The 17,997-nt window shown below is 45.7% G+C and overlaps 1 protein-coding gene across 1 annotated transcript; it reads right to left on the bottom strand.

The window, feature by feature from the left end:
• Positions 1-351: 351 nt before the first annotated feature.
• Positions 352-15,088, bottom strand: LOC309329725 (uncharacterized protein). Its single transcript, XM_081840737.1, has 5 exons — positions 14,940-15,088; positions 12,811-12,958; positions 9,627-9,789; positions 2,715-2,863; positions 352-617 (listed from the first exon to the last, which is right to left on the bottom strand). The coding sequence occupies exons 2-5, from the start codon at positions 12,949-12,951 to the stop codon at positions 453-455; spliced, it is 618 nt and encodes a 205-aa protein (XP_081696863.1). The 5' UTR covers positions 12,952-12,958; positions 14,940-15,088; the 3' UTR covers positions 352-452.
• Between the last annotated feature and the right edge of the window lie 2,909 nt (positions 15,089-17,997).

Raw genomic sequence — 17,997 nt, 5'->3', positions numbered from 1 at the left:
CTTTCTGTGATGTAGGTGTGACGTTTCTGGGGGGTGGTCTTGGACTCCAAGGCGGGCAGTTTAAAATGTCTATATAAAGGCGGACACACCTTTGTTTGGGGTCCTCCTCCTTTCCTGCGTGTGAGGGGAGCACCCTGTTGCAACAGTTCAATAAAGATCAGGCTTACTAGCTGCTTTGCTTCTCAATATTCTCTGGTTGGCCTCTGTAATTTCCCCCGACCGATGGAGAACCTGCAAAGGAATCTCTCAGGGCTCTTGTGTCCCCCATAAGGGAATGTGGCCCTCAGCCTTGGCTTAAAAATTGCCAGCCAAAAGAACACACACACACACACACACACACACACACACACACACAATTTGAATAATCTTTATTACTGTACGGTCAGCCCCTCCTGGCAGGTTTTTGGTCAGGCTGGTGTAAAGTGAAAGAGGTCCCCTTGGAAACGCTGACCTCATCTCTTCCGGTTGTTCTCATCTGAGCACTCCTGGAAGAACTCATTGCACAGGGAAGCGGTGAGAGCCAAGAAGACGGCATACTCCTGGAAATCCAGTTCCTCATCTCCATTCTCATCTAGTTTCTTCATCAAGTCCTTGAACCCGGGTTCGTCTATCTTGCCCTGCGGGAAGGAGAAGAGAGTAAAGCAGATTTCCTTGCATAGTACCGATGCCCTGTGTGTGTGTGTGTGTGTGTGTGTGTGTGTGTGTGTGTGTGTTGAATTCAGGTTTTAAGGCATAAAGTGCAAGATTCAACAAAAGATCTGAAACAAAAACTTTATTCAGCTATGCCTGGCAATGACGCTGGGAGTGGTCCGCTTGGAAAAAGCTTCCCTCCGGGAACCTGCTCTCCTTAACTTCAGTTCCATTAATTCATGGTGCGGAGAGACTAAGGGCCATGGTTTGGTGGGTGAAGCACCTCCTTTGCACACAGAGGCTTCCAGGTTCAATCCCAATACATCTTCGGGAAGTGCTGAGAGAGAGCCACTTCTGCCAGTCAGTATGTTAAGATAGATGGACTAGTTGGTCTGCCTCTGTATAAGGAAGCTTCTGTGCTCCAAAGCTTTGCGAGTTCCAAGTACTCAATCCAGTTCCCTTATCCTTGACTTAGACCCTAAAGATGTATGGCAACATTATTTCCTTGTTTAGGGAGTTTCGCTGGATTTTGTTGCTGCTGCTGTTACTGATACTAGCTTTTGTATCTTTATTTTTAGATCTTAGAACACTACACATGGAAATGTTTCAATTACGGTCATGTACTTTTTGATACGTTTTATTTATTGTTTGTGGCTACTTTTACTATGTTTCTAGTTATGTATATCTTTTTATGTCAGGGATAGCTCAGTCAGTAGAGCACGAGGCTCTTATCCTCAGGATTGTGGGTTTGAGCCCCACATTGGGCAAAAGATTCCTGCATTGCCGGGGTTGGACTAGATGACCCTCGGGTCCCTTGTACGATTCTATGTTGTAAGCTGCCTTGAGCACGGCTTTAGCTATGGAAAGGCGGCATACAAATAAAATTATGAGAATGATTACCACCTCCCTCCACGCCCCGCCACCACCTTGGAAGAGAAGTCTTTGATACAATATGATAATCTTTATTGTCATTGTCCCATTCAGAACAACGAAACTGAAAAAATCTACACCAGTCATTCAAAAACCCACAAGCCTGCTATTCCAGCTATCCCAGCCTGGTTAGCCCCTAAGAACTCTGATACCCCATAGTTGAATACAATATATTCACATAAAGACTACCTTAAAAGGTAAAGGGACCCCTGGCCATTAGGTCCAGTCATGGCCGACTCTGGGGTTGCGGCGCTCATCTCGTTTTACTGGCTGACGGAGCCGGCGTACAGCTTCCGGGTCACGTGGCCAGCATGACTAAGCCGCTTCTGGCAAACCAGAGCAGTGCACGGAAACACTGTTTACCTTCTCGCCAGGTACCTATTTATCTACTTTCCCTTTGATGTGCTTTCGAACTGCTAGGTTGGCAGGAGCAGGGACCGAGCAACGGGAGCTCACACCGTAGCGGGGATTCAAATCGCTGACCTTCTGATCGGCAAGTCCTAGGCTCTGTGGTTTAACCCACAGCGCCACCCACGTCCCTAAAGACTACCTTACACTGCGTTTAAAACCAAAATTGCATTTGGGTAGAAATTGTTTCTCAGGTGGCTAGTCCTAGTCTTTATAACCCTGTACAGTCATTCCTCGTGTTGCGTTTGCTTCAGGTTGTGCGTTTTTATGTTGCGTCCCGCAGCGACCCGGAAGTACCGGAAGGGGTTACTTCTGGGTTTCGCCGCTCGCGCATGCACAGGTGCTCAAAATGATGTCACTCGCATGCGCAGAAGCGGCGAATCGCAGCCTGCGCACGTGCAGATGCGGGTTGCGTTCTGCTCAGGTTGCCAACGGGGCTCCGGAATGGATCCCATTCGCAACGAGAGGTACCACTGTACCTTGTTCCAGAAGGCAGAAGCTGAAAGAGATCATTTCCAGGGTGGGCACTATCCTGCACTATCTCTGCAGCTTTCTTATGGCACCTGGAAGCATAGATTTGATCCAAGGTGGGAAGAGTGCACCCAATTATTCTCTCCGCAGTCTTTACAACCCTGGACAGCATTGTTTTTTCCCTGACTGTGCAGCTCCCAAACCAAACACACAGACCATAAGTTAATACACTCTCCACAGTGCAATGGTAAAATGCCATCGCTGTAGGATCTCACTCTGACAAAGGTGGGGAGTTCGTGGAGAAGCAGCTCCCTCATCTCAGCCTTGTTGAGCTTAAGCCGGTCTCCTTCCTTGCCGGAATATTTGTGGAAGGTGTTCACCAGAACCCCCAGGCACTCCTCAAGGGAAGCTTGCATCTTGATGTCTGGAACAGGGGAAAAAAAGGAAGATGCAGAGAGAGGAGTAGGATTAGCCCTCAGTGGTTACAAAACTGGACTTGCAGGCTAGATAAATTCATGGAGGAAGAGGCCGTCAATGGCTGTCAGTCACGATGACTGTGCCCTTTTCTCCATGGTCAGAGGAAGTACAGTGGTACCTCGGGTTTCAGACACTTCATGTTACAGACTCCGCTAACCCAGAAATAGTACCTTGGGTTAAGAACTTTGCTTCAGGATGAGAACAGAAATCGCACGGCGGCGTCAGTGGGAGGCCCCATTAGCTAAAGTGGTACCTCAGGTTAAGAACAGTTTCAGGTTAAGAACGGACCTCCACAATGAATTAAGTTCTTAACCCGAGGTACCACTCTAATGCTTCTGAAGCTCTGTTGCTGCAAACTGCAGGAGTAATAATAATAATAATTATTATTTATTTATTTATTTATTTATTTATTTATTTATTTATTTATATCCCGCTCATCTGGCTGTATTTCCCCAGCCACTCTGGGCGGCTCCTAACAGAATATGAAAAACACGATAAAACATTTAAAGCTTCCCTAAACAGGGCTGCCTTCAGATGTCTTCTTCTAAAAGTCAGATAGTTGTTATTTCCTTGACATCTGGTGGGAGGGCGTTCTGCAGGGTGGGCGCCACCACCGAGAAGGCCCTCTGCCTGGTTCCCTGTAACTTCGCAGTGATGGAACCGCCAGAAGGCCCATGGAGCTGGACCTTGGTGAATGATGGGGGTGGAGATGCTCCTTCAGGTATACTGGGCCAAGGCATACTGGGCCAAGGGTCCTGCAGAGGGTTTCCCACAGACATCTGGCTGGCCACTGTGAGAAAAGGATGCTGGACTAGATGGGCCAGTGACCTCATCCTGCAGGGTGATTCTTGTGTCCTTATGCAACAAAATAAGACGTGGGTAGCTAAGATGCTCTGGTCTCCTTGCAACAAGGAAAGGCTTCTAGCTCAGTGGTTGAGCCCTTGCTCTGCATGAAGAATGTCATGGGTTCAATCCCCAATGTATAGCTGTCAACTTTTCCCTTTTCTTGCGAGGAATCCTATTCGGAATAAGGGAATTTCCCTTAAAAAAAGGAAAACGTTGACAGCTACGCCCCAATGGCATCTCCAGGCTAAAGCCGGGAATGTGCTCTGCCTGAAACCCTAGTGAACTGCTGCCAGTCAGTGTAGACAGCACTGCGCTAGGCAGTGGCGTAGCGTGGGGGGTGCAGGGGGGGCCGGCTGCACCGGGCGCAACATCTGGGGGGGAGGGCGCGCTCGCCGCCTCCAGAGTCGCTGAAGAGCCTCGGGCGCAGGCTGTAGCAGAGCCCCATGTCTCGCGGAACCAACGAGCTGTGCGCGCGTCCGGGCTGAAGGCGTCCGGCAGGCAGCGGCTCTCAGCGCTCGCCGCGGTCCCCGCGCGTCAGGGCCGCGGAGGGCGCGCCAGGCAGCCCCTCCTCACAGCCCCGCCGCTGCTGCTGCTACTGCAGCTGCAGGGCCATATTGCATTTTCCTCGCCTCTCTGCCCTCCTCCTCCGGGCAAGCGGTGTCGTTTGGGCGGCAGCGCCAGCGGCAACTCGCCTCAGATCACCTGACACCTACCTTACCGTAAATACCCCAGCCCAGGCAGCAGCAAGAAGAAGCTGGCAGCGGTGGCAGGTTAGGGGTTAGGGGGCGCAAATTACTTGCCTTGCCCCGGGTTAGGGGGCGCAAATTACTTGCCTTGCCCCGGGTTAGGGGGTTAGGGGGTGCAAATTACTTGCCTTGCCCTGGGTGCTGACAACCCATGCTACGCCGCTGGCGCTAGGCGAACCAATGATCTGATTCAGTAGAAGGCTGTTTCCTACGTTCTGCCTCCTGGATCTTGCTGAACTCCAACTCCCACCAGCCCCAGACAACATAGCGAGTAACCAAGGGACAATGGGAGCAGTAGTCTATCAACATCTGGGGGTGCCACATAGACTTCCTCCATCACTGTCCTAGACCAATCATGTCCCAACCAATCAGGGATCACTATTGAATGCAAGGATGGGGAACTTGTGCCTTTCTAGATTTTGTTGGACTCCATCTCCCTGCCGCCCTAGCCAGCACAGCTGTTTGTTTTTAAAAGATGGTGAAGAGAAGGGGGGGAATGACTCACCCAGCTAAGTAGAGGGAGAAACCCAGCCGTATGAAAGTACGCAGTAAACTCAGCCGAATGTTTCTTTTCTGGCGCCCAGCAAAGAACTGCTCTGCATAGCCTCCGCTTCCAGAAATGCCGGTGTCTCGTGCTCAGTTCTGCAGCGGGAACCCTTGACTCTGAGCCACCTCTTTGCTCCCAGCAAGCCCTGAGTTCGAGGCTCCTCTTGTCCCTTTCGCCAGCAGAGCCTGAAGCAGAGAGAGGGAAAATATCCCTTTTTAAAAAACAAACGCTTCTGCTGTCAGAGTGACTCCAACAGCCTAGGATTTGTTAGGAATGTTGTAGATAGAAGCCTAGATTTCAACAGGGACATGTTTATTATTCCCATCCCTGCAGTGCTTACGAAATAATAAACTGGATCTGCCAAAAGTCTGTCTCTGAAGCCTGGATAGGCAGCCTGTGCATGTGGGAACATGACTCAAAGGAAGGGCTCAGTGACAGGGTAAAACCTTTGCATGCAGATGGTCCCAGGTTTGGTTCCTGGCGCCTCCAGGTTGGACTGGGAAAGACTATATTTTCCAACATTTTTCCGATGAAACTAGGGATGTCCTGTTCAATGATGATGATGATGATGATGATGATAATTTTTATTTATACCCCGCCCTCCTCAGCCAAGGCCAGGCTCAGGGCGGCTAACAAGCAATAATAAAAACAAGTTGAATGAATACAACTTAAAAACAAAATTAAAATACAACATTAAAATATTAAAATGCAGCCTCATCACAGGAGGAGAAAGGAAAAAGGAAAAAGAAAGAGGGGGAGGGAATCAAATTGGCTCCAAGCCAAAGGCCAGGCGGAACAACTCTGTCTTACAGGCCCTACGGAAAGAAATCAGATCCTGCAGGGCCCTGGTCTCATGAGGCAGAGCGTTCCACCAGGCCGGAGCCAGTGTTGAGAAGGCCCTGGCTCTGGTTGAAGCTAATCTAACTTCCTTAGGGCCCGGGACCACTAGGGTGTTGATGATGATGGTACTCCGCCCATCATCACTGTGGGTTGCCACAGCCACTTTGGGCGGCTTCCAACATATATAAAAACAGAATAAAACGGCAAGAGTATTGTTAGCCCAGAAATAGAAGCAAGAAAAAATTCTGATGAAAGAAGAATGGCAGACGAAATTAATGGACTATGCAGAATTGGACAAAATGACAAGAAGGATTCGAAACCTGCGGGACCAGAGATTTACAGGAGATTGGAAGAAGTATATGAATTACTTGAAGAGCAACTGTAATCAACAAATCACGCTAGTAGGACTACAAGAAGTTTTGTAAGGAGAAATATATGAAGTGTTACAAAGTAGAAAAAGATAGAGATATTGGTTATGAGTTTGAAATGTAATAGGGAAAATAAAAAATGCATACTAAGAGATTAGATTGGAAAATTTTCAGACAGGACTCATGGAAGTAAAAAAAAAATTGAATAAGATGTAAAAGTATGTTTAATTACTGTTGAAAATGATATGTGTATACAGTGGTACCTTGGGTTAAGTACTTGATTCATTCCGGAGGTCCGTTCTTAACCTGAAACTGTTCTTAACCTGAAGCACCACTTTAGCTAATGGGGCCTCCCGCTGCCGCCACGCCGCTGGAGCATGATTTCTGTTCTCATCCTGAAGCAAAGTTCTTAACCTGAAGCACTATTTCTGGGTTAGCAAAGTCTGTAACCTGAAGCGTATGTAACCTGAAGCGAATGTAACCCGAGGTACCACTGTGTGTGTGTCTGTGTGTGTGTGTATAATAAGATTAAATATAATATAATATAATATAATATAATATAATATAATATAATATAATATAATATAATATAATATAATATAATATAATATAATATAATATAATATAAATATAACATAATAAAACATTAAACATTTAAAAATCGTCCCTATACAGGGTGCCTTCAGATGTCTTCTAAAGGTTGCATAGTTACTTATCTCCTTGGCTTGTGGGGGTCGCATAATTCCATATGCTCCAACATTTCTCCAGTGAAAATAGGGATGTCCTAAGGAAAAATGGGACATTCCAGGATCAAATCAGAAACTGGGACGGCTTCTGTAAAATCCCTGGGAAATAGGGACACTCAGAAGGTCTGAAGGCTCCGTCTGAAACCATGGACAGCTGCTGCCGGACAGATAGGCTACAATTCCCATCAGCCCTGAGACCCTGACCGTTGGCCATGTTGCCTGGGGGCTGATGGGAGTTGGAGTCCAACCTCATCTAGAGGTCACCAGAAGGAAACCTGTTGTGTTCATTCCAAAGTATTGCATTGGGTAAGTAGAGCTTTGTATGCAGGTTTCACCCCCCGGGAACTCTAGGTGGGACCAGGAATGCAGCCCAGCCTGAAGCCCTGTAAAACCACTGCCGGCCAGTGCAGACAGTACTGAGATAGATGGACCAGTGGTCTGACTCAATTAAGGCAGCTTCCTACGTTGCTCTGTCATAGGGGAAGGCCTCAGCATCTACTCTGCATCTAGAAGGTTTGAGGTTCAGTCCCTCCAGGGACGCGGGTGGCGCTGTGGGTTTACCCACAGAGCCTAGGACTTGCCGATCAGAAGGTAGGTGGTTTGACTCCCCACAACAGGGTGAGCTTCTGTTGCTCGGTCCCTGCTCCTGCCAACCTAGCAGTTCAAAAGCACCTCAAAGTGCAAGCAGATAAATAGGTACCACTCCAGCAGGAAGGTAAACAGCGTTTCCGTGCGCTGCTCTGGTTTGCCAGAAGCGGCTTAGTCATGCTGGCCATATGACTTGGAAGCTGTACGCCGGCTCCCTCGGCCAATAAAGCGAGATGACCGCCGCAAGCCCAGAGTCGGCCACGACTGGACCTAATGGTCAGGGGTCCCTTTACCTTTACCCTCCAGATAGGACTGCCATTGTACTCATGGTGAGTAACGATTTCTGTCTGGATTCCTTGAGAAACCCAGTAACTGCAGCCTTTTCCAGAGAACATAGCCGAGTGCTGTTCCCTCAACCCCCAGTCCCAGCTGGAGACACAGCCTCAGGCCTTCGAGTCAAAACCTGCCGAACAGGTGTGTGAAAAGAGGTCCGCCCAGGTATCTGGACTGTTCTCAGGTTGCCAGGCTGCTTCCTGCCTTGGGTGGTTCATTTCCTGCGTTGCTGTGGTCTGTTGCCTGCCTATATGCACTGAGATGGTCACCTTCCAACCTCACTCCCTGCTTTAATTGTAGACACCAAATAAAAGTAAACAGCAAGCATCTCCTGTCTCCCCCCTCTCTCTGATCCACACAGACGTACATCTCAAATGCTCATTACTTATCGCAAAGTATTGGAAGACACAAGATCTACCCACCTTGGAAGAATGGCAGATGAAAGTGATAGACTATATGGAACTGGCGGAAATGACTGGCAGAATCCGAGACCAGGGAGAAGAGTTGGTGGAAGAAGATTGGAAGAAATTTAAAGACTATTTGCAGAAACATTGTAAAATTAATGAATGTTAAAATGATGTTGGATTGAAATGAAACGGCTTCAGCAACAAGGCTAAAAAGAGTATGTAAAAAATGGATTGATAATCAGATGAAAATATGAAGCTATAATATGTTAAGATATAGAATTAAGATAAAAACAAAGTGGGAAAGGATTTGCTGAATTAACCATGTGAACTGGAATACAAAAAAGGGAGGTGTGAGGAGGTCAGGAAACAAGTAAACAAAATATAAGATATGAAAAGATTGATTTTTTTCTTTTTTTTCTTTTTTTCTAATTGTTTTTTATTTTCCAGGTATTGTGTATTTTTTTTGTATTTTTGTATTTGTAATTTTTTCCTTTTTATTCTGTAATTACTTTCTTTTTTCTGTTTGTAAAACCCCAATAAATATCTTTTTTTTAAAAAATGCTCATTACTGCCTCCATCCCAGAATATTCTCCAACCCACTAAATCCGGTAGAAAATCTGGAATGGATTATCTGGTAATCAGAGTTTTCTTTTTCTGGAATCATGGCTAGGAATATAACAATAATAATTTTATTATTTATACCCCGCCCACCTGGCTGGGTTTCCCTAGCCACTCTGGGCGGCTTCCAGAACTTATAAAAACATAATAAAACGTCAAACATTAAAAACTTCCTGATACAGGGCTGCTTTCATATGTCTTTGAAAAGTTGTGTAGTTCCTTTATCTCCTTGAAATCTGGTGGGAGGGTGTTCCACAGGAATGGGCAGAACGGGATATTCATTTCCCACATGGCAGTGGAGCCAAAGGTTCTCCAATATGCCATTCAACAGTGAAAGCCTATAAATGGACAACTGTGCCAATGCCTCCATCACTGTTCACAGCAAGAGAGGGGTTAAATACCGCTTTGCCCTGTCACCTGACTTGCACAGTGGGTGGAGCTAACCCCTGTGCCCCCCCACCCCTTTCTCAATCCATGCTACTAGTCCCTGTGAGAATTTTTTTTGCCACCGTCCAAGTTTCTGTGAATCGCAAAATCCTCTACGTAAGGTGCCCTGATAAATAATCACCAAGAGAAAAAAGGACAGGAAAGTCAGGGTTAATATTAAAAAGAAAATTTTATTGTTTTGAATTGAAATTGGAACACACTGCGAGTGTGATCCACCGGGGCTTATTTTTTGGGGAGTGGGCATTTGGGGCAACCCCGAAAGAATTCGTCGAATCCCATCGCCACACAAGCCAGGAAGCACAAGAACTCCTGGAAGTCTATTTCCTGGTCCCGGTTGTGGTCCAGGTCAGTCATGATCTTCTGGAATTCTGCCCCGTCCATCCGTTTCTGGGAGCATTGGCAAGAAAAAAGTAAACCATTAGCTTCAATAATTCAGAGCCTGTTTTTCTCTTCCTTCCTCTTCACCGTTTCCTTTCATGCCATGTCTTTTCTTTTCTTTTCTTTGGTTGTAAAAAGGAGGGTTGGGATTGCATTGAGATTTTTTTTTAAAAAAAATCTTATGATATCAACTCTGGGATCCTTTTTGCCATAGAGTGGAGGTGTTTTAATAATAATAATAATAATAATAATAATAATAATAATAGCCATTTTAAATAAACAAGATCCACTCAAATAGGCCAAGCAACAGGTACACTGAGAAGTAAAGGTAAAGGGACCCCTGACCATTAGGTCCAGTCGTGACCGACTCTGGGGTTGCAGCGCTCATCTCGCTTTACTGGCCAAGGGAGCCGGCGTACAGCTTCCGGGTCATGTGGCCAGCATGACTAAGCCGCTTCTGGCGAACCAGAGCAGTGCACAGAAACGCCGTTTACCTTCCCGTCGGAGCGGTACCTATTTATCTACTTGCACTGGCATGCTTTAGAACTGCTAGGTTGGCAGGAGCAGGGACCGAGCAACGGGAGCTCACCCCGTCGCGGGGATTCGAACCACCGACCTTCTGATCAGCAAGTCCTAGGCTCTGTGGTTTAACCCGCAGCGCCACCCGTGTCCCACACTGAGAAGGCAGGCAACTAAATAAGCCCAAGCTCCTTTGCACTACTTCCTTGGACATTCTCCTGTTATAAGCCTTTTAATTTTATTTAATTTGTGAATTTAATAAGAAGGCAAAGGAATAAAAAATGAAACAGAACTTAAAGAAGAAAAATAGAGAAGAGAAAAATACGAATAATATATAATAAGACACAAACAGTATTACACAGACTGCCATCAGGTCACATTGTGGTTATAGTGAGCAGCAGCACACATATCTTAAACTTCATCCAGAATTTGCCTTAGATGCCTCTGCATCGGGCCTTCTAAATCTGTTCCGCGGACGGTCTGGGAACCAGCGTGTTTTTACATGAGTAGAATGTGTCCTTTTCTTTAAAATGCATCTCTGGGTTATTTGCGGGGCATAGGAATTCGTTCATTTTTCATTTTATTTTTCAAAATATAATCCGGCCCCTCACAAGGGCTGAGGGACAGTGGACCGGCCCCCTGCTGAAAAAGTTTGTTGACCCCTGCTCTAGGATATGACCACAAATTGCCACCAGTACTACCCAAATTTCAGCCACTTGCCACTTACCGTTTTCCATCTGAAAGCAAAAAAACACATCTTCAGCATAAAATGCCCCAGAAATGCATTGAGGTGTGTTTATAAAACATAAGAGCCTTTCGGATCAGGCCAACAGCCCATCTAGCTCAGAATCCTGTTCCCACAGTGGCCAATGGAAGCAGGATTAAAGCGCAAAAAGCCCTGTCTCCCTTCCAGTGGTTTCTAGCAACTGGGATTCAAAAGCCTAGCCATCCTCTTTCAAAGTTATCTACTTGGTTCTCAAACGGCTTAGTTGATGAACAAATAGACTCCCGAACGCTGAAAACCCAGAAGTAAGTGTCCCGGTTTTTGAACATTTTTCAGAAGCTGAACGTCCGATGCGGCTGTCAGCTATTGTTTCTGGGGCACCTGCGCCAATCAGAAGCCGTGCCTTGGTTTTTGAACGTTTCGGGAGTTGAATGGACTTCTGGAACGGATTAAGTTCGAGAACCAAGGTTCCACTGTATTTTGGTAGCCACCCTGCCTCCTATTGGAGGGCGTTCCAAAGTTTAACAATGCGCTGTGTGAAAATGTACTTTCTTTCCTCTTTCCTGAGACAGGTAAAAGACCAATGTTAGCGGACGGGGTCAGTAAAACACCCCATCATTTCCGCCCCTCCAAAAAAAGATAAAGCAGGCAACTATCTTAATTGTTCATTTCAAGACACCAAGATCCACTAATCTAAAATATCATCTGCCCTACCCTTTGCACGAACTGCCTTCTGGATATTACAGTTTCAAGCTAATCAGCAGGGTCTGGATTCGAGATGCGGCACAGAGGCCTCTCACCATGTCCTTTGACATCACTAAACAACAACAAACCTCTGGTTACGGGAAACATATTCAATAAACACACAAGACATAACCGGCTGTATGTTTGAATAAATAAGGTATACTATTCACTGTATTAAATTGTAGATTTCAACAGAAGGAGCTCATAAAGTTCAACGAAAAAAGCAGAAGACCCAGTGGATCAGTTCATTCTCTAGTCAGTTCATGCATACAAGTATCTATTCCACCTGTCTGTTCATAGAAACCAATAATCCACACAAAAGGTTGTTACAGTTCCACAGAATCCTTTCACAGAGTCTAAGACAAGGATTTCTGGAATATTAGCCTTGTTTCGCCATCCTGGGCTTCATCAGTAGTACAAACTCATATACAGTGGTACCTCGGGTTAAGTACTTAATTCGTTCCAGAGGTCCGTACTTAACCTGAAACTGTTCTTAACCTGAAGCATCACTTTAGCTAATGAGGTCTCCTGCTGCTGCCGCGCCACCGGAGACCGATTTCTGTTCTCATCCTGAAGCAAAGTTCTTAACCTGAAGCACTATTTCTGGGTTAGCGGAGTCTGTAACCTGAAGCGTATGTAACCCGAGGTACCACTGTATGATATCATAGGACAGTGGATCTTATAGCATAGTAGTAGCTGCTGTCCTATGATATTATGTATGAGCTTGTACTACTGATGAAGCCCAGGATGGCGAAACAAGGCTAATATTCCGGAAATCCTTGTCTTAGACTCTGTGAAAGGATTCTGTGGAACTGTAACAACCTTTTGTGTGGATTGTGGGACTCTATGAACAGACAGGTGGAATACACACTTACACATATGCACCTTATGCACGAACTGATTAGAGAATGAACTGATCCACTGGGTCTTCTGCTTTTTTCGTTGAACTTTGACATCACCAGACATGCACTACACGCTTCCCAGTTAATCTGAATGTTTTTGCGCAAACGACGACTTAACATCCCAGGGTTTTTAGGACTTACGCCATGGAAGGCGGGGAGTTCGTTCATCAGGAGCTCTTTCATCTCCGACTTGTTGAGCTTGTACTTATCCCCCTCCTTCCCGGAATATTTGTGGAAGGTCGCGACGATGGTGGCCAAGCACTTTTCCAAAGGAGTTGCCATGGTGAACCTGAAAAAGACCAAGGGGAGAGCGAAGTGGGAACATCCAAGGGGAAAAGAACCGAGGAGTGTGTGTTAAGGGGAATTCGGTGAACAGACAAATCTGTAGGGTAGACAGACAGATGGTTGAAGAGAAGGGTGACTAAGATGATCAAGGATCTGGAAACCAAGCCTTATGAGGAGCGGTTGAAGGAGCTGGGTAGATTTAGCCTGGAGAAGACTTGGAGGTGACATAATAGCCACCTTCAAATCTCTGAAGGGCTTTCACATGGAGGATAGAGCAAACTCGATTTCTTGAGCTAGCCGATCTGACTGGAAGAGTCCGTGACCAGAAGGAGGATTATCAGGAGGAATGGATGAAATTTAAAGACTATTTAGTTGAACATGTTAAGTTAACTTAATTGGAAAGGCTTCCAAATATCAGATAGGCTTAGGATTTAAACATGTAACGTGATGAGTCAATAGGTTTAATACCGAATTGGAAAGGGGAAAAAAGATGTTAAGTGATTAAGTTAATTTTATAATAATATTGGTTTTGGAAAACCATTAAAATGATGTAGACTGAAATTCAACCAGGGGGATACAAGGAAGTCACTTAACAATGTTACTAAGATTGGTTTAAATATGGTGGAGATTTATGTTTGTTTGTTTGTTTGTTTGTTTAATTTTTTTTCGAAAATCAATTTTAAAAATTGGAAAACAAACAAACTCGATTTCTGCTGCTCCAGATGGTAAGACCCAAATTATAAGAAATGAGATTCCACCTAAACATCAGGAAGAACTTTCTGAGGGTAAGAGATGTTTGACAGGAGAGTGGACTACCTTGGAAGCTGCTAGACTCTACATCTTGGGAGGTTTATCAGGAGAGGTTGGGTGGCCCCCTGCCGGGAATTATTTAGCGCTGTTTCCTGCATTGCAGGGACTTGGACTACATGACCTCTCGGGTCCCTTCCAACTCATGATTCTAGCCTGTCAGCCATACCCTCTTGCAGGATACTCCATTCCATTTCTCTCCTGGTTTTTGACACCCTCATTCCATCTCCCAACAGCCGGTCAAGATTCTGTGACCACTGCATATCCTGTATCTTCGGCAGGTTGTTTGGGGTGGCTTTCCCCCCATTAGGATCCCCACATCCTAAAGTTTTGTATCTCTGCAAACCTCAAGGTTCCCCCCAGAACACCGACACATCCTTCTTGTGGCTGGTCCTGTTTTGGCTACATAAGGACCCATAATTGGTAGAATGAATTTGCTATCAGTATATCTTATAAACAGAAAGGATGGGCACCCTGGGGTATACTCAGAGGAGACCTACTAACATTAATGGACCTGAGTTTGTCTTGCTCATGGATTTCAGTGGCTCTGCTCTGAGTAGGATGAACATGGTTTGCACTGAGACAGACCATTGATCCACCTAGCTTTTAGCAATCTAACAATTAACGGTCCTTTTCTTTCCTTCCTCCTCGATCCTCTTGTTAAAAGTTGGAGGTGGGCAGTGGTTTGAGCCTGGGAGATCTTTCCACATGGAAGGGAAGTGCTCTGCCATTGAGGTATGGCCCTCTCCTAAAGCAATCCTAGAGGACACATGGTTTTCCAGATGTTGTCAGGCCACAACTCTGGCCATTGGCCAGGGATGATGGTGCTAGAGGAACTTGGGAGTCCATAAAGCCTAGCAGAGCCGTATGTCCCTCTGTCCTGCTCTAATGGGATGGGCCCCCAACGCCAACATCTCCAGAACATCCTAGCATCCTTCACCACCTTTCCCTTACCAAAGTACAGAGTCCCATTTCTGGCTAAGTCACATGAAAAGGCATCCTCCCCAAAACAAGAATTTGAGCCACAAAGAAGGGGAATTCTACAGGATTTGCGAACATCTGTCTCTCGACTTCGTTCCAAGGCCCTTGAGGGCTCTATCAAGGACGTCTCAACAAAAGCACACACACCACCAGCTGTTTTGAGTTGCTGATGGAAAGGAGGGCAGGAAGAGACTTACCAAGAAGAACGGCAGCACGGATTCTGGAGCCAAAGTAGAGGGATGTTGTCTGAGTACAGTCGATGGAGGTCCTTATACCTTCTCCTGGTCCAACCTCCCAAGGCACCACCAGACCTGATTGACTCTGTATTGGCCAATAACAAAGCACATCATCTGTGGAGTGTTTTCCCTGCCCAACAGCTGATTGGCTCATGGGGTTCTCTGGACACGGCAAACCAACCAACCAGCTTGTCCCTCGCCCATCTCGCATCGCCCACCGCCGCCCCATTTTTGCCCAGCCAGGTGTGTAACCTCATCAGGCTCCATGCATGGGTCACTGGCCTCGCATCCTGACAGGTCTCAGGCTGCTGATGTGCTGCCCTGAGATGCGATCTGACACTTGAGCAGATCCTGCGAGGCGCATGGAATCTGACGGTTCAGTTGCCTCGCTTAACCCCTTCTGATTGGGGGAACCATGAGTAGTTTGGATTTGATATCCCGCTTTATCACTACCCGAAGGAGTCTCAAAGCGGCTAACATTCTCCTTTCCCTTCCTCCCACACAACAAACACACTGTGAGGTGAGTGGGGCTGAGAGACTTCAGAGAAGTGTGACTGGCCCAAGGTCACCCAGCAGCTGCATGTGGAGGAGCGGAGACGCGAACCCGGTTCCCCAGATTACGAGTCCACTGCTCTTAACCACTACACCACACTGGCTCTTGAAAGAGCATGGCTGGTGGATCAGGCCAATGGTGTGTCTAGTCTGGCATCCTCTTCTCACAGTGGCCAACCAGATATCCCCGGGAAACCAGCAAGCAGAACTCAAGTACAATAATAATAATAATAATAATATTTATTTATACCCCGCCCTCCCTGGCCAGAGCTGGGCTCAGGGCGGCTAACACCAATAAAATCACAGTAAAAGCAGAATGTATAACTTGCTGTTAAAATGGAACACACAAGACGAAATGGTTAAATCGGCTATGATAAAATGGGCACAGGACATTGGGGATAACATTATGTTTGAGGACTGGGAAAGGTTGTGGACCACTGGGCTGAACTTCACCGCATGTAATGCTCTGAAGGAAAATGTAATGAAAATGATATATAGATGGTACATGACCCCAGTTAAACTTGCCAAAATATACCATTCGTCTGATAATAAATGTTGGAAATGTAAAGAAAATGAAGGAACATTCTTTCACCTCTGGTGGACATGCCCTAAGGTGAAGGTCTTCTGGGAAATGATATATAATGAGTTGAAAAAGGTATTTAAGTATACTTTCACTAAGAAACCAGAGGCCTTCCTTCTGGGTATTGTCGGCCAGAAGGTGTTAAAGAAGGGCCGAACATTCTTTATGTATGCAACAACGGCAGCAAGGATACTCATCGCAAAAAACTGGAAAACTCAAGATCTACCCACACTGGAAGAGTGGCAGATGCAACTGATGGACTATATGCAACTGGCCGAGATGACTGGCAGAATCCGTGACCTGGGAGAAGAGAAGATGGAGGAAGACTGGGAGAAATTCAAGAAGTATCTACAAAAACATTGTAATTTGGTTGAATGTTAAGAAGGATGCTAGATTATAAAAAATTGGCCACCACTAAATTAGATTTGAAATTTGATGATAAGTGAGACTAAAGAAAATATAAAATTTTTTGGAAGAAGTGCTAGATTATACTTGAATGAGTGGACATGAGATTGTAAACAAGTTGATAATTTGTTTGGAAAAAACTTTTAACGATGTAAATGGGAGCGGGAGACGCGAGGGAGTCCAAAGAAGTGATGAAATTATGTCTGTGATAGAAGTAAGATTGTTTATTATTTGTGCATTTATATTTAAAACTTTAATAAATATTTATATATATATAAAAAAAAATCACAGTAAAAGCATATGGGGGGTCGGGGGAACCAATTTAAAATACAGGTTAAAATGCAATTTAAAATGCAGCCTCATTTTAAAAGTAGCCGATAGATCAAGACCTTAAGGGGAGGGCAACATAATAATAATAATAATAATAATAATAATAATAATAATAATAATAATAATAGTAAAATTTATTTATATCCTGCCCTCCCCAGCCGAAGCCAGGCTCAGAGTGGCTAACAAACAGTAAAAACGATAAAACATCCTAAAGTCATCCTAAAATCATTCTAAAATCTAAAATAAGGGTCAGACTGAGTCCAAGCCAAAGGCCAGGCGAAACAGCTCTGTCTTGCAGGCCCTGCGGAAAGATGTCAAATCCCACAGGGCCCTGGTCTCTTGTGACAGAGCGTTCCACCAAGTCGGGGCCAGTACTGAAAAGGCCTGGCCCTAGTTGAGACCAATCTAACCACCTTGCGACCTGGGGACAAAAGGACGTCCTCTTCTTGTGGTTTCCAGCAACCCTGGATGGGCCATTGGCCTGGTTCAGGAAGGATCAGTTTCTGTTCTTATGTCCCAGGCTAGGTTTGGAAATCTCAGCGCCTGCCCCAAACAGGGAGAACAGGATCCACGTATTCCGAAACAATATGTGAATTGAAACACAGCTCTCCTTTGATAGCCCACTCCTCTGGATTTTGCAGTGTAGTTCTACAGCCGTGAAACATGTCCCAAAACGCACATACAGTCGTACCTCGGCTCCCGAACACCTTGGGAGTTGAACGTTCCAGCTCCCGAACAATCGAAAACTGGAAGCCGAATGTCTGACAGGGCTTCCATGGCTTCTGATTGGCTGCAGGAGCTTCCCGTGCTTTGGTTTTCGAACATTTTGGAAGTTGAACGGACTTCCGGAACGGATTCTGTTCGACCTCCGAGTATGACTGTACAGTGGTACCTCAGGTTACATACGCTTCAGGTTACAGTCTCCACTAACCCAGAAATAGTACCTTGGGTTAAGAACTTTGCGGGAGGCCCCATTAGCTAAAGTGGTGCTTCAGGTTAAGAACAGTTTCAGGTTAAGAACGGACCTCTGGAAACGAATTAAGTACTTAACCTGAGGTACCACTGTATTTGGAAAAAACCAACAACTGTTTCTCAGAGAGCTGAGTGAGGTTTCGCTTTGTGCAGCAGCCACTCCTACCACATTCACACCTC

This window comes from Podarcis erhardii (genome assembly GCF_964252035.2).
Source record: "Podarcis erhardii genome assembly, chromosome: 15".
In the NCBI taxonomy this organism is placed as follows: domain Eukaryota; kingdom Metazoa; phylum Chordata; class Lepidosauria; order Squamata; family Lacertidae; genus Podarcis; species Podarcis erhardii.
This window is presented reverse-complemented; position numbering and strand designations above follow the sequence as displayed.